General features: G+C 58.2%; 1 protein-coding gene across 1 annotated transcript in view; it reads right to left on the bottom strand.

The window, feature by feature from the left end:
* Nucleotides 1–7,237: 7,237 nt before the first annotated feature.
* Nucleotides 7,238–22,336, bottom strand: part of PSTPIP1 (proline-serine-threonine phosphatase interacting protein 1) — a 38,871-nt gene continuing 23,772 nt past the window's right edge. Inside the window, exons 4-15 of the mRNA XM_069457080.1 lie at nt 18,348–18,382; nt 18,006–18,112; nt 15,702–15,764; nt 14,989–15,087; nt 14,049–14,094; nt 12,963–13,042; nt 12,299–12,397; nt 11,161–11,257; nt 10,547–10,637; nt 8,837–8,889; nt 8,502–8,626; nt 7,238–7,485 (exon numbers count right to left, since the gene is read on the bottom strand). Of these exons, the coding sequence (XP_069313181.1) occupies nt 7,354–7,485; nt 8,502–8,626; nt 8,837–8,889; nt 10,547–10,637; nt 11,161–11,257; nt 12,299–12,397; nt 12,963–13,042; nt 14,049–14,094; nt 14,989–15,087; nt 15,702–15,764; nt 18,006–18,112; nt 18,348–18,382 (1,027 nt within the window). The 3' untranslated portion in view covers nt 7,238–7,353. The remainder of the gene's footprint in view (nt 7,486–8,501; nt 8,627–8,836; nt 8,890–10,546; nt 10,638–11,160; nt 11,258–12,298; nt 12,398–12,962; nt 13,043–14,048; nt 14,095–14,988; nt 15,088–15,701; nt 15,765–18,005; nt 18,113–18,347; nt 18,383–22,336) is intronic.

The following is a 22,336-nucleotide window of genomic DNA, read 5'->3' as shown; positions in this document are numbered from 1 at the left end:
CTAGGGAAACAGAGTTAGCCATAGAGGTAGGAGCAATTAGGGATCACTTTGGGGATGGAGGAAGTATGAGTTCACGTTCAGTTTTGGACCCTCAATTTTGAGATGCCCAAGTATTGTGCAAGTCCATCCCACCTGAAAATGGAGAAGATGTGGGAAAGGAGAGGAGTAAAAACTAACTCCTGTTCACAAAGTGGAAGTCACCAAATGATTTCGGAGGGCTCCAAGGCATTTGGTGGTGTTTCCGATGACCCATTGCACCTCTTGTCCCTACCTGATACACTGTGGGCAAGAATGTTTGTGACCTTCCACTTCCACCACCTCTCCCCAGCCCTGTCCCCTCAGTTTCTGATATGTCCTATTCTGTGGCTACCCTGTCACAGGTGGGAGCTGAGGTGAGCAATATTTGGACTGTGACATTGGTTTCCCTCCACTCTCTGTGTGACAGAATGAGGCCTCTAGAGTAGGAAATTACTTTGGGAAAATGCACCAATTGATAGTCCACTCCTTGAACTTGCTGAGAGGATAATTCCACACCCCTTCCCACCCCTTCCTGCACTCAGCCCTCTCCATCTGCCTGGTGAGAGCAGCTCTCTGCCTGTGCTTTGCCCGCTGGCCAGACTGGCCACGTTAGCGGCGAAGCCAAACAGATGAGGGTGGGGAGGTAGCTCTGGGGCCAGTTAAACCACTCTAGCTCCTGCCAGCTTTAAGTTGTGTTTAATTCCTAGCATAGTCATCCTGGAAATGCCTTTTTCCCTTGCCTGGGACCAACAAGAAGGAGAAAATTCAACTTCTACCTGCTAAACATCTCCAGAGTCTGCAGACATTCCACGTGTCGCTGAGACTGGGAGTTTGCGTTACCTGGAGACCCTGTTCCCCAGTGCTTGTTCTTCAGAGGGCAAAAGAGCTGCTGCTCATGTCTGACATTTAATAAATGAGCTCTCCCACTGTGCCAGTGTTTTCCACCCTTGTCTGCACGTTGGAAGCACCTGGGGAACTTTGAGAACTACAGATTCCTGGGTCCCAGAGCTGATGAAGTGGTCTAGGGTGCTTCCAGGGTGTAGCCACAGTTGAGAACCACTGCTATATTCTATAGACTTTTTTTTTTTTTTTTGAGACAGTCTTGCTCTGTTGCCCGGGCTAGAGTGCCGTGGCGTCAGCCTAGCTCACAGCAACCTTAAACTCCTGGGCTCAAGCGATCCTCCTGCCTCAGCCTCCCAAGTAGCTGGGACTACAGGCATGCGCCACCATGCCCGGCTAATTTTTTGTATATGTTTTTAGTTGTCCGGCTAATTTCTTTCTATTTTTAGTAGAGACAGGGTCTCGCTCTTGCTCAGACTGGTCTCAAACTCCTGACCTCCAGCGATCCTCCCGCCTCGGCCTCCCAGAGTGCTAGGATTACAGGTGTGAGCCACCGCACCGGGCCTCTATAGCCTTTTTTAAAAGTTAATTTTATTTGGAAATAATTTCAAACCTACAGAAAAGTTACAAAAATAAGAATTGTACATATACGGCCCAAATATCCTTTACCCAGATATACCTGTTAACATTTTGTCCCATTTGATTTGTCACAGGTTCTCAAATGTACACTCTCACTCTCCTTCTACATACACATCATGGCCTTTTACCCCTAATACTTCCATAGGTATTCACTAAGAATACAGATATTCTTACAACTGCAGTACAATTATCAAATTCAGTACATTGAACACTGATAAAATACTGTATTCTACCAATCATATTCCAGTGGACCTCATAATGTCCTGTATAGCATGTTTTTTCTTCTGTTCTTCTAGATCCAGTCTAGGATCAGGTATTATGTTTAGTTGTCATGTCTCTTTGGTCTTCTCTAACCTGGAACATTTCCACAGTTTTCTCTCTCATGACATTGACATTTTGGAAGAGTACAGTTCCTTCTTTTAAACGGTGCTGCTCGTTTTGGGTTTATCTAATATTTCTTCTTGATGAGATTTGGTTTTGCATTCCAGGTGGCTGGAATACTACCTGTGTCCTGTGGCCTCTTGGGGCATCACATTGGGAGGCACACAATGTCTGTTTGCCCTGTGCGGTGAGGTTAATTTTCATCACGAGGTCCAGTGAGGAGGAAATGTGAACAGGACGTTTTTAATATAAATGTTAACTGTGTAAACAATGTTAAACTACTAAAAGGGGTAAAAAGAGAGCTCTAAAACAGCTTAGCTGAAAACAGCTGCCACCCCTCGGGGAACTTGGAAACTCAGAGGAGGTTCCCCCAAGGCTGAGAGACCTGCGAGGGGCAGCTGTGGCCGCCACAGGGCCACACTGCCTGCCCCGTGCTGAAGAGTCAGCTCACTGGAGGTGCCCACCACCAAGCTGCAGGAGCAGAGAACCGCTGCTGGGGAGAATGCGGCCGGCACCATGCCTGACCACCCATGCCAGACCGAAGAAATAGAAAGACCTTCCTCCGCTAGCCTTGCCCTCCCCTTCAGAGCCCCCTGTCGGCCAGCTGGCGAAAGAGAAATATTGTTTACAGAGTGCCTGCTTCAGTGTGACAAGAAGGGCAAGGACAGGTGAGTCTGAAGCTAAGGGGCAATAAATTAATACCTGGCACACCTGCTCAAGGTATTGTCCACTTTCTCCATGACGTAGTTACTGTTTTTTTCCTTCTGACTAATAAGCAGTCTCTAGGGACGTACTGAAGACCATGTAAATATCTTCCTCACCGAACTGCTCCCCAGATTTAGCAAATACTGCACATTCTGGCCTGATTCGGTCCTTATGATGACAATTGCTGAAGAATGTCTTTCCAATCCAGCACTCCTTCCTCGTTTACCAGTCAACCCCCCCCATTTATTTTTTAATTTTTATTTATTTTCTTTTTCTCTATTTTCTTGGCAAATCCCTCATTTATTTTTATATATCCACTTATATCCACTGTGGACCGATGGGTTCCCATTTTTTTCAATAGCCTATAATTCATCTTGTCCTTTGGGGGTGGGGGAAGAGTTCCTTAAACAGTTCCAGACTTGGCCAGTGGGGAGCCCCTTCAGGTTGCCTCCTGTGTCCTAACATTTCTCTGAAGCGCTTCCACAGTTTCTGTCATAAGACCTTCCAGGCTCCTCTGGCACCCTCTGTGTCCAAGCCCTGGAGTAAGTGTTCCTTTGAGGAGCCCAAGTCCCTTGCACTAGGTGTGCTCATTCCTACTGGGGTGTCTTTGCTTGTCACCCTATCTGTTGGCAGAGCTTGTCATATCGCCTTTTTAAAAAACAATTTTTTTTTTAACAAAAGTAAGTGGTGCTTTAAAAAATGTAAACAGTATAGACATCTGTAAAGAACAAAGTACCCTCAAGGAAGCAAGTTTAGCAGTGGTGTGTGTCTTCCCAGACTCTCTTCTCTACATGTACAGAAGCAGAGTTGGTGGAACTTTCGGTTTTGCTTTTTGCTATTGTGAATTTTAATCTACAAGGTCCTGTTTTTCTTTTCATGACATAGTATGGTACTCTTCATGTCAGACTGTGGGATTTGTCATTGCCGTGGATATATAGCCGTGTGGATATATTAACACCATGATTAACCAATGTACCGTGGATGGACTTTGCGGCTGCCTCTAGCCCAGCTCTAGTGAACACCTCTATACACATCCTGGGTCATTTAAAAAAATTTTTTAATTAAAACAATTTTATCGAGGTGAAATTCACATGGCATAACATTTTCCATCTTGAAGTAAACAAGTGGCATTTGGTGCGTTCACAACGTTGTGCAACCACCACCCCTATTGAATTTCCAAAGCATTTTCTTCGCCCTGTGTCATGCATGTTTGTGTGGACTGAGGGATGGATTCTTGGTAGTGGATTTGCTCTCGATCAAAAGTCACATCTGAAAATCTTTATGAATAGATCCAATTCCTCTCCAATCCTCTCCACATCCAATTGCTCTCCAGAAAGGTTATATCAATTTATATACTCACTAGCAGTGTATGAAAATGTGCATTTCCCTACATCCTTGTTTACACTTTGGGAGCGATCAGCCTTCATCTTTTCTTCTAATCTGAAAGATGAAAATACGGATTCATTCATTTATTCTTGACACGGGGTCTCACTTTGTCACCCAGGCTGGAGTGCAGTGGCCTGATCATACCTCAAACTGCTGGGCTGAAGTGATCCTCCTGCTTCAGCCTCCTGAGTAGCTGGGACTACAGGTGCGCACCATCACGCCCGGCTAATTTTTTATTAATTTTTGTTTGTAGGCACAGGGCCTTGCCATTGCCCAGGCTGGTCACAAATGTATTTATTCGACTGTTAGCTAGGCCCAGGATGTGTTTTTGAGGTATTTCAGCCATTGGTATCTTCTGAATTTTCAGTTTCTATCCTCTGCCCTGTTTGATTGGTTTGGGGTTTTTTTTTCCTTTCAGATCTTAAGAGATTACTTAGGAAATTGTTCTGTGAAACTTAATTCCTGTAGCTAATGTGAATGGAATAATTTTCCTGATACATTTCCTAATTGGTTATTGTTGGTGTATAGCAGCACATATTTTTTGGATGGGTTGATTTCATGTCCAGCATCCTTGCAGTTCTTGAAAATAATGTGTGTGTGCTACGTGGCTTTTTATTGTGGCGTCTCTGAGATCTCCTGAGGGTGTTGTACGGTGACCTTGCAGAAACCTCCTAAGTTTATCTGCTGAATACCTGTCCGGACAGTGCTGGGCGTGTTGCTAGCTGTTGGGAAGTTGACTCATACACACATCCTGCTCTCCTGAGTTTATCTAATGCAGACAGACAGGGAAATTACAGGCTAGAAAGAGACTTAGTTATCTTTGCATCTCCTAGCATCTGGCAAATAGTGGACACTAATGGTCTGAAATAAGTCACTGTGGTGCCATAAGAATATGGTTTTCAAACTTTTTAAAATTTTTAGCTGGAGAACCCATTAGCCAGGTCGTTCTCAAGTCTGGCCGCGTATTAGAATCACCAGGAAGAGGCTTGAAATATTTATGCAAAAGCTCAGCTTGTAGAGATTCAGTTTCTCTTTGTCGAAGGCAGGACAAACAGCATTTTTAAAAGCTAATTCCATTGAGCAGCCAGGGTTGAGAACCACTGCTAGTCCCATATGTAAACTCTATGAGTAGAGCTTGAAATGGAGCGAGCCCCTCCCCGCCCCCCCCCCCCCCCCCCGTCTCCTCCCTTTGGGTGCTAGGGAGGCTCTGCTGAGCACAGTTCGAAAGCCGCGTCCCTGTGGTCCTGATAATCCCGTGAGGATGCTGAGGACATGGAGCCTACTTGCCGGTGAGGACCTTGCTCTGGGCTTGTGCTGCTGGTTCCCACGCCGGGGTGGGGAACAGGCAGACATCGGGTTCAGCCGGACTGAGCCAGACAGGTAACTCTTATGATGAGGTTGCTTGGCCTAGGAATGGCTATGGGGCAGTGGTCAGAATTAGGTGTTGGTACTGCTGGTGTGCGTGTCCAATTTAGCCAAATGGTGAATTGCTGCTGCTGCTCACCATTGGAAGGACTCAGTGACAACCACAGCTGTCCCAGAAGCATGGGGATCAAAGGTGATTATGCTAAACTCAAAGCTGCTGTTGATTATGGCCAAGATTAGGAAGTTGTGGCCTTTTTGTTAAAAGTGGTATCCCTTGCTTTTAATTAGCACTTAAGTGTTACCTAATTTGAACCTTATGGGGATAGCAATTTGTATGGGGCATATTGCACCCATCTTACTGATGGTGAAACTGAGGCCTAGAGAAATTGTGACTTGCCTAAGACCACCCAGGGAAGTGTGAGCCTGGGTTCAGACCCTGGTGTTCTGATTCAGCAGCTGTGCCTTCCCTCCTGCTCTGTGCTGTCTTTGAGTGGCCCTTGTCAGGAAGAGGCTGCAGTTATTTATACAGCCAATTACACAGCCAGCTCCCTCTTTATCTGGCACCATCTCTGGAGGCAGTCGATTCCCAGCAGCTGAGGTTGTGACCTGGTGCATGGCAGAATGGAGAAAGCTGCAGAGGCAATGAATCTGACTTAGATTCATTTGTGGGGTTTTCCCCCCCTGGCATAAATTGTGACCCAAGAGTTGCTTTCAGTGCTATTCTCTGGCCACCTGAGTGACTGGAGAACAGGCTTTGTTATCTAACACTCGTTACCCATCACCTTCCAGTATCCACAGACACTGCGGCACCTGTCAGAGATGATGATAAATATCTAGGCCAAAGGTTTGAAAAAAAATCTTTGCAGTGGAATGGAATGCTCAATCAAGATGACAGGGCATTTTCGAGGAATAAACAAAGCACTGGTACCTAACTTTACACTCTTTTCTTTCCTCCCTCCTGCCCACACATGACCTAACCCAAGTGGCCGGCCTCCGTGCCTGTCCCCCGTCTGCTGGGCCCTTGCTCAGGCTTTGTCCTTGCAGCTGCCCCTCCTCCGTCGCTTGCTGCACCTGGGGAAGACCTGCCCGTCTTCCATGCCCAGCGCTGAAATCACTCCTCCTGTCTCCCCTTTGCACCCTCCCCACACTTGTCTCACATCCCATAAGCTGCCAAGTCCCATTCTACTTCCTACATTCTTCCAGAATTGCTCTCCAGCCCAGCTGCCACTTCCCAGACAAGCCACCATGCTGTCTTGTGTGGACAGCCTGGACTTGGTCTGCTGCCCCGACCACACCCTGCCATCGTCCGCCTTATACCAGAGGGTTAGAAAGTGCCTGCCCCTCTCCTGGGGTGCCGTGCTTGAGAGGGAGTGTCATGGGCAGCAGTGGCTTCCCCAGGCCCCAGCTGGGTGGGGAAGGCCATGAGGCCCACTTGCACCCACAAGCCTCTAAGCCTGTCTTCCCAGACACTCCACCATGGCCTTCCAGCTCCCACAGACCCATCGCTGGTTTCCTGTTGCAGACAGCTTGCCCATTCCCAGAATATTCCCTGGGTGTCCCCACCGCCTTACCCCTACCCCACCCTCCCTTGCCCCTGCATCCTTCTCCTGTTTGCCCAGGTATGACTGTGTCTCCCTGGCGGTCTGGGAGCTCCCAGGGACCAGGCCCAGGCCTCTTCTGTGTCCCCAGCAGACCGTGGGATGGCCCAGGGCCCTCAGTGACCACAGCCGAAGCCTTGTCTCGGGGGGCGTCTCTGCTTCGAGGCTCCTGCCCTCCTTCGCCTCCTCTGAATCGAGCACTTGGATGCCAAGGCAGGAGAGAGAGAAAGGGACCCAGCAGACCAAGGAGAAAAAGAACGCACCCTTTATTCCTAATGGGAGCGACTCCTCGGGATGCAGCCAGTGCCCGTCCCATCCTGGGGTGGGGGAGGCTCGGTTCTGGGCCCCGGCAAGACCAGGGTGGGTGGGGACACTGTCGACTCCACGGGCAGGGCAGGTGGGGGTGGCTGCTGCCCCTTCCTCAGAGCTTCTCCAGGTAGGAGCCAGGGACAAAGCCACGCTGCCCATTCCGCTCCACTGTCCACCAGCCATCCTCCCCTTCCAGGATGACCTGCAGTACGTCCCCGGCAGAGATGTCCAGCTCGTCGGGATTCTGGGCAAGAGATGAAAAGCACATGACGCTGGAGGGGCCTGCTGGGAGGGCCCTGGTGTGGCATCTGCTCCCCAGCAGTAAACGCGAGCTTGTCTCCCAGGGTAGACAGAGTCAGCTGAGTCACGCCCATACCTCCTGGGAGACGAGAATATGGGTGCCCCAAAGGACTTGCCTTCTGTCCCCCTCAGTGTGTCATCGTGGGCCTCCCCCACCTGGGGTTCTTCCCCTGCTCCCTTCTCTGCTCCAGACAGTGACAGGCACGGCAGGGTCAGGGTTGCTCACCACACCCTAAGCCCAGGTCGCGCTCTCCACTGCTCACCGCCCAGCCTCCTTCGCTGCTGGCCCCCAGCCCCAGCCAGCCGCTGTCACTAGAGCACCCCAAGCACCGTGTTACCTGCCTGGCCTGGCTGCCCTGCCGGGGCATGGGGAGTCTGCATCCCCGAGCCGGGCCTCATCAGCATAGCCCCTGCCCGGCTGAGCGGGGGCTCCACGTCAGCCCCGGTGGAGCTGGGGTCCCGCCGTGCACCTCCCCTTAAAGCAGGGAGCAGACTGGACTCTCTAGGGGTCTCGGTACCGCTACTCTGTGGCTGCCCTGGCCCCTCCTCTCCCTGTGAACACCGGAAAATCAGTCCTGGCACGATCGAAGGACCCATTCGTGGCTGCGGTTGGTCTCCGTCCCCACGCAGCCGGGGAGAAGAACAAGGCCTGACCCTCAAACCGTTACCTGCAGGCAGCCCCAGGCCCCGGCAGCCTGCCTGCGTGTGTGCGCCTGGGCCCGCCGCGCACGGTGCCCAGCCTGCGGGACAGCACAGGCGCATGCGCTCCACGCGTGTGCCGCACGCAGACGCAGGCCCTTGTCCCCGACCACCGGCGCTCATTCAGCAGGCGCGGGGCCCTCCTGAGCACTGAGTGCTGTCCCAGCGCTTGTGCCCCGGCTCGTCCCCAGGCGCGGCTGCCTGTGTGCGTCCACTCGGGCACACGCGTGCCCTCCCGGGCAGGAGAGGGCCGGGCCTCACCTGCGCCGTGTAGTCGTAGAGCGCGCGGTAGTCCTGGGCTGGCCCAACCGCGTTTCCCTGTGCCTCCCGCACGGCCACGGCTGCGTAGACACCCTCACTCTGCTCGAGGCTGGGGGTCAGGGTTTCTGTGGAGGCTGAGAGCAAGGTGAGGCCTGGACCCCTCCCCTTTGTAAGGACATCGGCCCCTGGAGGTCCTGCGGGGTGGAGTTTCTCCATGCTTGGCCCTGCCTCCTCCCTCGCTCTCGCCCCACTTGCTGTCGGAGGGCACACCCTTCCCCTTTAGGGGCCTCTGGGGTCACAGTGTGTTTGGGGGCCCCTTCATCATCCCAAAGTACCAGCAGGAGCTGCCAACGAGGTCTTGGGACTTCCGTGCAGCAGCCCGGAGAACCTGGGAGCAAGGAAGGAGGAGGGTGAGTCCTTCACGTGACACTCAGCCCCCGCTGGAAGAGAGGGCTTAGGCAGGGAGAACTCTCCGAGCGCCAGGGCTGGGGCCACCCCTGGCCTGCAGGCATGGATGTGATTTATGGGGTGCCCCTTGGGCAGCCACCCCCAGAGGGTGTTCCCAGTGGCTCTTCCTTCCCCAGCTGTGCCCTCCCACTCACTCACTGTCGCCCCTCTCAGCACCTGCTCCCCAGGGCCCTTGGCGGGTTCTGAGACCTCCATGTCGCACGCTCATGGGGACGCCCAGCCCCTCACCACGCCCCACCTGTCCTCCAGCCTGTCCTGCAGCCGCCCCACAGGCGAGCGAGCCCCGCCAAGCTCAGCCCACACATGCCCCGCTGGGGCCTCCACCAGCCTGGGCCACGCCAGCCCTCCGCCCCACAGCCCCGCAGTGACAGCCAGCCCCGCCACCGCCGGCAGTGAGCTCCAGGAGGCAGCGCTGGGCTGATCTGCCGCGTGCCTGTCTCTGGCCTACACTGAGCTGGGGTCTTGAAGGTTTGCTGAATCAACGAAGAAAACAAAACAAGCATAAGGCAGACGCTGGGGCACCCCACAAAGGCCTGCTGAAGTGCTTAAGAGACCACCCATGCTGGAATCCGGGGTCCTCACCGGGGTGCAGGGAGGGCCGAGTCCTGTAAGTGTGTTGTAGCATTGTTAGGGTATGGATGTGCCTCCTGGGGCCGCTGCTTTCTTAAGATTCCCAGAGGGGTGTGTGTGCACCCCTCTCTGAGTGCGGGCGGTTCCCGTGAGCCTCGGCCTCCCGGAAGCAGGAGGCTCCAGGGGCTCCTGAGGCCTTGGAATGGGCTGGTCCCCACTGTCCCCTACCCCCCGAAGGCAGGGCCTTCTTTGTTGAAGGTTGGCTGGAACAGGAGTGGTAGGGATGGGGGTTGGGGGTACAGGCACCACATGAACCCACAAATGCTCACAGACAGTGCCCTGCTCAAAGCCCTGGCTACGGGGGGCTCCCTGAGCAGCGTATATGCTCCCAGTGGACTGCCAACGTCATCACCCAAGGCCTGAACTAGGAGGGTCTTTAGGTTCTGAGTGGGACCCCAACACTCAGGGGCCCTGGCCCTAGAGAGCGTGAGTGACCTGCCAAAGTCACACACTGAGGCACAGCACTAGGACCTTGGCACTTGACTGCAGCCAGGCAGGGAGATGGGCCCTGGAGAAGCCTGAAGGATTCCCCGCATGCGCTGGCTGGGGGCTCCTGCTCCTCTGCGCTGGGCGCACCAGCTGGGGGCATTGCCACTGCAGCGGGACAGGCCGGGCACCAGCCCAGGCTAGCAACAGGGCCTGAGGTACAAGGAAGCTGGCTTGGGGGCCTCCCCAGAGTTCGGAGCAGTCACTGGTGAATAATTAGGGTGTGAATATTTGTTTAATGCCTGGGTCCCCTTGGGCTCGAGGTTCCACGAGACTGGACTGAGCCTAGCTTGTCTCCTTGGAGTGCCCAGCACCTAAACAGGACACCAGGCGCAGCAGGTGCTCCACAGATGCCTGTGGAAGAGCCAGTTGCGGGAGGAGGGGCCGGACCCACTTCCTGGCCCAGCCGCCCAGCCCCAGCGCCTGCGTCCCAGCCGGCTGACGTGCACTGGGTGTCTCACCTCTTCATCATGCCGCAGGACGATGGCACGCCAGGGCTGCCGGATGACGGGGTGATCTCCCGGTCGTAGTAGTTCTGGTAGGGCACTGGAGCTGTGGACAGCGAGCTTGTGAGGCCCAGGGCAGCCGAGGGCAGGGCAGGCAGGACCTGTGTCCCCAACACCCAACCAGTCCCTTCCCGGAGACCCAGACTGGGGGTCCGCCTTCCCACTCTGGCCCTGGCCCATCCTGGTGGTTGTGGCGGTGCCTGTCTTATTCGCCCCAGAGATCCCGTTGTGGAGACCAGAGCGATTGTTCTGCACTCAGGATGTAGTGGGACCGAACAGACTGGGGGTGGGGGCTGTGGGAGGTTCCCCACCTCTGACCTCCCATCCCCTTGTGAATGATATAGTGCACTTAGCTCCGCTGTGTTTTGCCTTGGGGGAGGCAGCTGTCCAGGGACCCAGGCAGGTGTCCCTGTCCCTGACCCCCCTGGGTCTGGCCAAGACTCCTCTACCCAGAAGGGAGCTGTGAGCTGCTCGATCCCTGTCCTGGCACTTGAGGCTCAGAGAACCTGGGGCCAGGCCTTCCAGGGCCAGGCAGGCTGTACCCAGGCTACCCGCAGGCTGGGCCTTACCCGGGGGCTCGGTGCCCGTGCTCTTGGCCTGGATGAAGCTGTCGATGTCGGCGTCCACCTGGCAGCCTTCCAGCGTCAGCCGCACTTCCTCATAGAGCTGGGGGCAGGAGGGAGCAGAGGCTGTGGGGCCCCGGCTGCACCTCGATGCCCACCCTGTCGAGGCCCTGCCCCTCTGGGTCTGAACTCCAGCCAGCAGTCCCCACCCCACCAGCCTCCTCTGGGGCTTTCTGTGCACATCCCAGCACCTGTAATTCGGGACCTGGGGTGTAACCGCCCCAGGCCTGCCTGAGGGGTCAGAGCCCTGGCTGACAGCTTCCTGTTTCCTGAACACCGTTTGTCCCTCCTGTGCAAGAGACTTAACTCAATGCCTGTCCTCGAGGTAGACGCTATTTTTCCCGTTTTATAAATGAGGAAGCTCAGGAGAAAATGACTTGCCCAAGGTCACAGAACAAGAACGCAGTGCAGTGGACTTTGGATCCAGAGCCCACACTCTCCACTGTCACCAGGAGGGCAGTGGTTGGGCTCAAGTCATGTGGGCAAAAACGAACGATGACAACAAAAATGAAATGCCCACAGGCCACGGGGCAGGAGGGGTCAGGGCTGCCCCGAGAGAGCTCATGGCTCTGGGGCTGCATTAACAGAGGTCAGGGCCCCTGGCAAAAGGTGACGGCCCATCTCTGCCAGGCAGGTTGGGCTCAGTAGGGGAAGAAACTAGGACAACCTGGAGAAGGGGGAGAGCAGAGGAGGGCCTGGGCCGAGGCTCCTGACATCAGCCCACCTGGGGCAGAGCCAGCCAGGGTCCTCTGGCCCCTCTGCAAACGTCTGAGGGGCCGTGTCCACCTGCCCTCCCTACCCTGGCAGAGGGACCTGGTGCTCTGTGGCTTTGGAGTGGGGAGGTGGGGACATGCCAGGGTAACCACAAAAGCACAGTCCTCCAAGCAGAGCAGCTGTGGCCCTGTGCAGTACTGACCTCCCTGTCCTGGGGTGCTGGGAGCAGAGGCTGAGCTGCTGAGGCCTTGAGACCCCAAGGGCCAGGCTTGGACCACAGAGAACTAGGTGTCTGTTGACTGACTCACATGGACCTGGGCATGCTGCTGCCCTCTCCTCACCAGCCCCCACCAATGCCCTCGGCCCCCACCTCGTCGTCCTTGACGCACTGCATGGAGAGCTGGTTGCAGTGCACCCACAGGGCGTTGCGGAGGATGGTCAGCCGGTCAAACTCCTGCAGCTGGAAGGCCTGGGGGGCGGCAGCGAGGTGAGAAGTGAGGAAGGGGCTGCAGAGCCAGGCCAGGCTGGGCCCCGATCCCAGCTCAGCCGGGCTGGCCAGCCTGGCCCGCTCTGCTGACAGCCAAGTCTAAAGGAGAGACCTCCCTGTGGGTCCCCACCCCCTTCTGTGCCCACCCTGGCCCTGCTGGGAGGCGGTGGAGCTGCCTGGGCATTGCTGCCCCAGCCCGCTGCAGGCCCCAGCACTCACGGGAAGAGGCAGGGAGGCAGGGGGAGCGAGAGGAGCGCAGGACCCAGAGTCCGGAGCCCTGTCCGTCAGCCGGGCCCAGAGAAGCTGTAGGTTTTGTCTGAGCCTCAGTTTTGGTTTCAGCAAAAAGGGTTGAAGAAAGCCCAAAGCCAGGCAGGGAGCGCCCTGGGGCAGGACCCAGCCAGGGCCTGGCGAGTGGGTGGACGAGCGGATGGAGGGTGGATGATACCCGCCCCCCACTGCCTCGTTTGTCCGTGAGCAGCTCCAGCAGGGATGGGTGTCTCCTGTTCTGCACCTGGGGAAACTGAGGCTCCACGCCCAGGTCACTCACCTCACAGGTGGTCCTGTGCTCCTGCTCCCACTCGCCCCGCACCTTCTCCAGCTGCTCGATGTTTTGCCTGTACACCCGCTCTGGAAGCACAGTGGCTCTCAGGGAGTGGCACGAGCTCCCCCGCCCCTTTGCTCCTGGGGGCCCCTGCCCTGGCAGCCCCCCCTCACTGGGGGGACCTGCCCTGGCTGCTGGTGGGGCCTCATCTGAACGATCGTCAGGGCTGCCCACTCTGTACTGCTCTTTTCGGTGGGACTCTTAGTTCCCCCTCTAAGCTTCAAGCTGCCGAGGGGCTGGAGTGGCGCCTCATACTCGCAAATTAAGCATCCAGGCCCTTTCCCCTCAGCTGGGAAGTGGGCTCAGAGAGGGTGGCCGTGCGCTGGAGGAGGGGTGGAGCCCAGCAGACTTGGATCACGGCCTCTGTCCCCAGATCTCTGGGAATCACCTGTCCCCAAGCCTAGGCAGCAGCTGGGTGGTGGGAGAGGCAGAGCAGAAGGGAGAGAGCTTCCCAGGGAAGGAGGAGGGTGAGCGCTCTGTCCTGGGAGGGATGGCAGCAGGGACAAGGGTGCTGGGGATTCCGGCCTCAGGTGAAGGACAGAGGCCCAGAGAAGGCCATGTGCACATGTGTGCCCAAGCGTGTGAGCGTGTGCCCGTGTGCTTGCGTGTGTGTGCGTGTGTGAGAGAGAGAGATGCGTGGGGTCTGTCTCCCATGAATGTGGCCATGCGAGTCCTGGGCTCTGGAGCCAGACGGCCTGGGTTCAAATGCAGTCATCACCACTTACTGGCTGTGTAACCCTGGGCAAGTACTTAACCTTTTTGTGCCTCAGTTTCCTCATCTGTTAAAAAGAGGATAATAGCAGCAGCCACGCGGTAGCATTGTTGTCAGGGTCAAATGTGCAAAGCACCGAGAGCAGGCTCAGCAAATGGGAGAACACAAACGTGTGTAATCGCACACGTATGGAATGAGAGTGACATCCTGTGACTGTGTGGCCACGTGGGGCGGTGTGTCCCAGGGTGAGGGAGGCATGTGGTGGGGAGGACCGTCCGGGTCACCACCCCGGTCTGGGGAGGCAGCTGGGGCCCACGTACCTGCCTCCGTGGCCACGTCCTTGCACTGCTTGGCTTTGTTCTGGCTCTGGGGAGACAGGCGGACAGCAGCAGTGAGCTCCAGCCCCCGGGGAGCCACAGCCCCTAGGGCTGCTTTGAAGTGGCTCTGTCACACCTTTCCTGGCCACCCAGGGGGACACTCAGTGGCGATTGTGAGCAAATTCCATCATTTACTAGCAACCTCACCCCACCAAGGACCACAGGCTGGTTCCCACAAAACCCAGAAGCCTCCAGCCCATGTCGGTACACATGAGAAGTAGACACCAGGTCCCAGAGGGGGAGAAGTGTGGACCAGGGCCAGGCCTGGCCCCCGGTGACAACTGCTGAGCCCACTGGCTGGGACTTGGGCTCTGGCCCCTGACTGGCCCCCAACTCACCCTTACGTCCCCGCCCTCTCTGGACCTCAGCTTTCCTGTCTATGCAGTGGGTGACATATGTCTTGGGTCCTGGTAGCTCTGACACCCCCACCCTGGCCCAGAGGCCACAGCAGTCAAGAGCCTGGGCTCTGGGCCACCTGTGTTTGATCCCTTCTCTGTGGCTTCCTAGCTCTGAGACTTTGGGCAGGTCACTTACGTCTCTGGGCCTCAGTTTCTTCTCTGTGGCATGGGCCTACTGAGCCCCTCTACGAGGTTGTGTGAGGCTACGCCTGCTCTCATGGCCCTGGGCCACGTGGGCCTGCTCTGAGGACTGGGTCCCTGGGCAGAGGCGGGAGATGGCAAAGGGGGTGAGGCTGCCCCATCTATCCACGCCCTGACAGTCTAGGAAACCCACTGCACAGACGGAGGAGCCAAGGTCGGTGAGGGCGAGCAGCCGGCACGTCCCAGATGCAGACCGTGCCTGGGGATGTCTACGGCGCCCCTCTCCTGCCTCCCCTCCCTGCCCCAGCCCTGGGTGACACCGCATGGCCCCATGGCCCACACACCTTCTCCATCTGCTTCTGGTTGCCACCGGCACTAATACGCTCGAAGGCCTGCTCGGCGTCGTCTGAGTCCCGGCACTTCTGCTCGTAAGTCTTCTTGGACTGGGGTGTGGAGGGCGTGACTCAGGGGGCCACACGGTCCTGCTCTGCGGTCCCCTGGAGTGAGGACCCTGAGCCCAGCCTCCCTTTTCCCTGTCGGGGGGCTGTGAGTGGAGCAGGGGCGCCCTCCCCAGGGATAGGGGTCTGGGGTCCAGAGTGCTGGAGAAGGGGCGGTGGCTACTGGCAGCCTTGCTCCAGGTCCCTTCCCGCTGCAGCCCCTGTGGCCCTGCCCTGGCCTTCTGGGGCTGCGGCCTTTGGCAACACCATGCCCTGCACGGTGCCGAGCTCACACGTGCCACCCAGTGTCCCACAGACACGGCGGGAGGGTGCCGGTGCCTCTCCTCCCTCTGCCCCGGAGTCCCCGGCGGACAGTGTGGATCAGCCATGGGCCGCTGCGTGGGACTGTCCATCTGTCCTTCAGTCAGGGGCCCCCCAAGGGCAGGACCTGGGCCCACCCACTTGGGCTGTGGTGCCCGGTGCAGGCCTGGGCACACCGCCAGCTGGTGTGTGTTCTAGACAGAGGTCTGGGGCGAGCCTGTCTCGGATGCCCCGGCAGGGACCACACCGGGATTCCCGCTGCGCCTCGCCTGAGGAGACACCCCTAGATCCTTGCTCACCTCCATGGTCTTCTTGTAGAGTGACAGCTTGCTCTTGTGGACTCGGTCCATGACGGTCTCGTACTGCAGGGGACAGGAGGCTCTGAGCTGGGGGCCGCGGCCTCAGGACACTCCCCTAGGCCAAGAGGATGGGGTGTCCCTGGGATGAGGCACAGCACCCCCTCCTGGCCCTGGGGGGTGGTGACGGATGCCCTCCCTCTCCCAGAGCCTGTTCCTTCACAGTCACCCTCAGAGCGGAAGACTAAGGAGAAGCCCAGGGCGTGGCTATTCGCGTCGGGTCCTCGCTGCAGCTGCTGTTGGGAAATTCCCACCCACACATGCGCGCACACGGTCCCTCATCCTTCACTCACAAGGCTCTGCACACATCACAGCTGCTCGCCCTTCACTCACAAGGCTCTGCACACATCACAGCTGCTCGCACACCGTGTGCACGCTTGCACACATGTGCAGAGCCCACGTGAACACGCTCAAGGGCACGCTCAGGTTTCCTGTGCAGACCCACAGACGCTGTCACCTGCACACGCTGCTGCGTTCACCCGTGCACAGCCGCAGGCCCGTCTGCACAGATGGCCACACCCCCTATGCTCACGGCCACATGTGGGCACAGTGGCCACTGCACCCCACCTGCCAGGCATCTTGTTCAGACACAGAGGATGAAAGAGCCGGGACGGACGGGGCTGTAAGGTAGGAGGAGAACTAGGACAGACATGCCTGTGGCGCTGGGGCTAGAGCCAGCTTGTGCCTGGAGTCCCAGGGCGTCTGTGCCAGCTGGGAGCCCACGGGGGCACAGACATACACCCAAACACACGCAGGCACACGGCTGGGCGAGGACACGTGCTCACAGGCATGCACACACCTTTGCCCGTGCTCTCCTGCGCGCACGTACACGGGCCCAGACAGGCTCGCTGCACACTCCGTCACAGCGCTTGCCTGCGGGGCCCTGGTCACTAGGGGAAGGAGTTGTTCTGTCTAAAACAGGCTTTGCAGACGTCGCAGCTCCTCTGGCCGCAGGAGAGCTCAGAATAGCCGGGCCGGGCCCTCGCTGTTGCAGCAGGTGCTCTGTGGGCAGCTTCTAGCTCAGGCAGGTCACCCGTTTCAGCACCTCAAGGCCGGGCCGGCTGCTGCGGATGGCTTTTTTGTCTACTCAGGAACCCAAATTTAGAACCTTGGAAGGCTGAGACCCCAGCTGGCCGCATGGGCACACAGGGTGTGTAGCTGCGCTACATTTCTGCCACCAGAGCCACTGAGCAGAGCCACAGCCCTGTGTGTGAAGACTGCGGGGTGTCTGGCTCTGGGCTGTTCCCAAAGCTTGGGAGGTGGGCATAAGTGTCCCATGCTGCAAGAGGGAAACTGAGGCATAGAGCAGGAAGGTGGCTGGGCCAGGACAGCCGGGCCCCGCCTGGCCCCAGCCCCCAGGTGGAGCCTTCTTCCCCTCGGCAGCTCATCTTCAGTTCTTCGGACACTTTACGATGCTCCTTCTCCCCAGCAAGAAGCATTTCTGTGTGCTGGCCTCTCCCACCCTCTTCAGAGCACCACCCTCGTCACTGAGCCTCTGCGAGGCCAAGCCCCTGTCCTCACGGGCCCACGCCCACCTGCCAGGCCAGCCTGCATCCTGCCGCCCTCCCAGGGACCAGATGCTCAGCCAATCAGAGCCTCAGGCCCTCTCCTGCCCAGCCCTGCAGCCTCAAGTACCCTTCAGCCTCTGCTTACACTCCCCCCACCCCTGCCCATGACGGGGACCTTTCCATGCAGTGACTGTCTAGGGACAGCCACGCCCTGCGTGCCGCTGAGACTGCCTTTGCCTGCTAAGCACACCCACCCCTGCCACGCACATGCCCCTCAGCCGTGGTCAGTCCTGCAGTGACTGGCCCCAGTCTGCCTTCCTCCAGGACAAACAGCCCTGGCCCTTGGGCTCGGACCAGTTTCCAGCGACCCCTTCCAACTCACACTGCCTCCTCTGGACCCCCCAGGTTGCCACGGGCCCTCTACAGTGTGTGGTAGTAGCATATCCAAAAGACCAATGTCTGTCCTCTTCCCTGGCGTGAGGCAGCTCGAGGGAGGGACCCTCAGCGGGGCTGTCAGGCTGAGAGCTGGTGCCCGGTGCCAGCGGCCAGGCCTTTGCCGTACCCTCCCTTCCCCTTCAGATCACCCTCGAGCCCCCAAGCTTGGGGCACTGTACCCCCACCTCCTCCCACCACCCTCCACAGGCTCTGCCAGGGGGCCAGTCCCCCAGCGCCACAGTGACCGACGTGGCCTGGGCCAGGGACCGGGGAGCCGCACTGTCACGCCCAGCACCCGCCTCACCTTCTTCCTCTGCTCCTTCTGCCTCTCACGGAACTCCTCGAGGCTGCGCAGCTCCTCCCGCAGGGTCAGGGCCAGCTGGATGTGTGAGCTGCCCACGTTCTCCATTTCTGGGGACAGAATATGGACGTTGGTCCCCAACGTCAGACCTGATGGTCCTTAGCCACCCACAACTCCCCCTGCCTGGACCAGCCCAGCACCCACACCTCTGTCCCCCCAGCCCTCTGCCAGCCTCACAGCTCCTGTGCAAAGCTGGGCAGCAGCCTGAGCTCGCCCTGCGGCCAGATTCCATCCCGGGAGATCTCGTCACCCTGCAGCTCAGGGTGGGGGACCGTCAGGACTTACGTTGCTTCAAGGAGTCAAAGGACGTCCTTAGGGAGCTGCAAAACATAACGGTTTGGATCAGCAGGAAGAGGGCGCAGCATGAACCTGAAGTCCTGGCTGGCCCCAGGGACTTGTATTTTGGTGGGAAGACCATGGGTCATTCTAGACCCAAGGGACCCTCCAGCCAGACAGTGACCATCCACTGGGGCCCCAAACAAGGATTTCTGGAAGGCAAAGCTCCCTTTTTGGAATCATAAAGCGATCAAACCTCTCCACTGTGGCAGAAGAGGGAGATATTGACGCCCCCTGCCTCCGCTCCTGGCCGGATTCTCAGAGAAGAGGGCACCGTCTTCAGGGCCCCCTCTCCTCCTCCTCCTCCTCCTCCTCAGGTACCCAGCACCCCCAGGGTGCAGCAGCAGGGGGCAGGGGCCAGACCTGGCTTTCAGCAGGTGGCCGGGAGGGCCTTGGGGGGAAGGTGGATGAGAGGCAGGAGGGGCAAGCAGAGGTGCAGAGGCGAGAGCTGTGGGCGCTGTCTGCTCCAGGGGAGAGGGAAGGAGAGAGACTGGCACAGGCATGGGTGGCCGGGATGACACCCTAGGGGGCAGGGTTGCCAGATTGAGCAAATAAAAACACAAGACACCCAGTTCAATTTGAATTTCATATGAACAAATACTTTGGGGATATGACTATACCCCATGTAATATTTGGAACATACCTGCATTTTTAAAGTATTTGTTGTTCATCTAAAATTAGAATTGAACTGGGCATTCTGTGGCCTGCATTCAATCCACGCTCTGCCACTTACTGTGTGACCTTAGGCAAGTTACTTCACCTCTCTGTGCTCAGATCTCCCTTCTGTAAAATGTGGATAATAGCATGAACAGGATGGCTGTGAGGATTAAATGAGTTTATACGTATAAAGCGCCTCTGTCAGGACCCTGGTGCAAGGTAGGCACTTTACAAAGGTTGCTGTTGTTGTGCAACCCTCCCCTGAACACATCTGCACACCCCCACCAGTCTGGGGGGTCCCCAGGTCCCTGCAACTTGACCTGAGCTGTCCCCTCAGTGTGCTCCACCTGAAAGCTGGGGAGTGCCCCCTCTGATCAGGCAGCCTCAAGGGCTGGGCTCCCTGCCCACCCTCAGCGCAGCCCAGGGCGAGGAGCAGCTTTGTGGGTGCAGCACGGGTCTCGGGCAGAGGGGCTGCGGCGGCACAGGGCGGCCTGAGGCCGGGCCGCATTTGCACCCCCGGAAGCAAGGGTGTGGGTGATGCTGGGGCGCCCCGCACTGCGGTCAGCTGAGGCAGGTGGGAAACTGAGGCCAGAGTGCAGCCAGGCTCCCGATGTCAGTGTTGCACCCAGCGGAGAGGCTTGTGGCCGTGGGCTCCGCCGCAGCATGTGTGCAGAGCCTGCAACGCGGTCCCCACTGCTAGGAGACTGCCTGGCCTTGCTGTGCCCGAGGTCTGCGTGAGGCCGGCTTCCCGGGCCCTGGCTGGACAGCTGGCCCGTCAGGGCCCCAGCCCAGCCCAGCCTAGCGAGAGCTGTGGCATCCCAGTTAACGCCCGGCCGGGCTCTGAACTGGGAGTCTCGGAGTGAGGTCCCAGAGCGGCAGCATCACCTGGGCGCCTGTCAGAAGCCAGTTCTCACGCTCCGCCAGGTCCAGCCGAGCCTGGGGCCCGGGCGGGAGGGAGCGCCCCATGTTTAACAACGTCCGGGGGCTGCCGGCGTTAGTACATGCAGATAGGAGAACTGTCGTCCCAAGTCACTTCGCCTCCACAACTCTGCAAGTGAAAGTATCTTATTATCCCCATTTTACAGATGAAAAAATGAGGGTCAGAGAGGTGAAGAAACTGCCCCATGGCCACCCAGCTGGTAGCAGGTGGAGCCAGGAGAGATCTGGTCAAGGCCAGGCCTCTGCTGCTTAACAGAGGAAGGAGGGGGTGGCTACGTGGTGACGCCCTTCCCTTGGTGAGTGGGGACTCTGACTCCTCGCCAGCAATTATACCTCCAGTCCCCCTGCTTCCCGGCACTCTTGGCATGGTCCCCCATCTGTGGTTAGGGCCCCTCCAGGTTCAGTGTGGCCCCCTCGCCCCCTGCCCAGCCCTCACACACACCAGCCTCCGGCCAGCTCCTGTGGGACCACGTCCCACCCAGACCCCTCCCCAGAGCTGGGTCTCTCAGCCCACAGGTGCCTCCAACACTGGCCCCAGCCGGCCCCACAAACCTGCTCCCCTGCAGGGCTCGCTCTCCGCAAAGACCCCCCTGTCCACCAGCTGTGTGTGCCGGAAACCCAGGAGTCATCCTAGGCTCCGTCCCTCCCTCTCCTCGCCACCGCCTTCTAGTCGCTGTCCTCAGTCTCAGATCAGCCCCTCCCCTCACCCCCCACCTGTCAGCCCGTCGGGCCCTCCCCTCAGTCACTCACACCCTCTGGTGCCTTCCACGTCCCAGGCCAGGTTCCTCCTCGCCTCAGGGCCTTTACACATGCTAATCCCCATTACGGCATCTTGGCCTGGCGTCCTTTTCTGTCCCTTCTGAGCACTTGTCCCTAATGTCGCTGTGGGCAGACCCATTGGATGTCTGTCACACCACTGAACTGTGAGCTTGTGAGGACAGGGGCAATGCCTGGTTCTCCTCCCTTCTGTCCCCAGCCTCATAGCCCAGAGTGGCAAACTCAACACTCCATAAATACTGAGGCTTTCTCAACCCCAAACCCACCTGTGCGCCACCCTCCTTGGCCCGTGGACTCAGGCCCAGGGCGGCTGAAAGGAATCAGCCTCTGGGAGCCGCTGCCTGGAAGCTGGAGCCTGCCTGAACCCGCCGCACTGCCAGGTGGACATTCAGCCTCTGCCCCCAACCCTGGGACGGCCTTGATGGTGGCAGTCTGTGTTCACCTTGAACTGTCCCCACAAACCTGGCTCGGTCTTGGGGGCTGCACAGATGCTGGTGCTGGCTCTGCCAGGACAGCTGGACAGGACCTCAGGCTCCGACCCCGCTGGCCCCCCCTGCTCCCCTCTGGGCTGCAGGCCTTGCTGCCCCAGCGCCCTGTTCCTGGAGCTGGCACCTGCAGGCCAGCGCAGCGCCGCGCACACAGCAGGGCCCAGGGCTCTCCCTCTCCTTCTTGGACCCAAACTTTCAAGGAGGCAGCCTCAGCGCTGTGGGTGGGGGGGGGGGACTCCAGCTCTGCCCTGGGCCCGAGGCAGCCCGCTGTGGGTGGGCAGAGACACTCTGGAGGGGAATGGCCTTGCACTGGTCTTGGGGAGGCTCTGGGGACCACCGGAAGTCTCTCTCTGCCCGTGAGGCCCAGCAACCATGCTTTCTCTTGGCCTTTCTGTCACACCCCCTTCCTCCACCTGGCTGTGCAGGGCCACCGTCAGGATCTCCTTGAGCTCTCCTCTGCTGTGTCTCCATCCCATGTCAAGGACAGGGTCTCCGTGCAGGCCTCTGCCTCCTGCTGCATGTCACCAGTGCCCTCACGTGTGACTCATCCTATTGCCCTTTTTGACGGGGCTCTCAGGAAGCTCAGCCTGAGTTCTGTGCTCAAACACAACCCAGGTTTCCCGTGTAAATGTCTCCTCCTTATACTACCTCCTCCCGCTGCCTCAGGTCCCTGCTTTGGCGTCCCTGTTCCCCGCTCACCTGCCTGCCAGGAGGCGTGTGCCTCCCAGCTGACAGGAGCAGGCCTCTCACCCCCAGGCTGGGCCCTCGTGAACTGGTGTCAGGGGACACCTGGTGGGAGCAGAGCCCTGTCCCTCCCACAGACATCCTCAATGACGTCTTTGTCTCCTCTGAGCTCAGAGGAAGGAAGATGGTGAGAAAGAAACCTCCTCTGACAGGAAAACCACAGCAGTTTAGGTTGGTGACAAGTGGGGGTGAGGCAGGGACGTGAGGATTCAAACCTGTGCCCCTTGTGGGGCTGTCCTTGCTCACCGCTAGTAACTGCAGACAGGCTCACAAGGGGCTGGCCCGCCCTGCCACCTCCACTCCTGTTTCTGGAACCCCTGGGGTGCAGCGTCC

Source organism: Eulemur rufifrons, chromosome 2, assembly GCF_041146395.1.
Source record: "Eulemur rufifrons isolate Redbay chromosome 2, OSU_ERuf_1, whole genome shotgun sequence".
NCBI classification, from domain to species: Eukaryota; Metazoa; Chordata; class Mammalia; order Primates; family Lemuridae; genus Eulemur; species Eulemur rufifrons.
The sequence above is the reverse complement of the archived record's forward strand: the minus strand, read 5'-3'. Positions and strand labels throughout refer to the sequence as shown.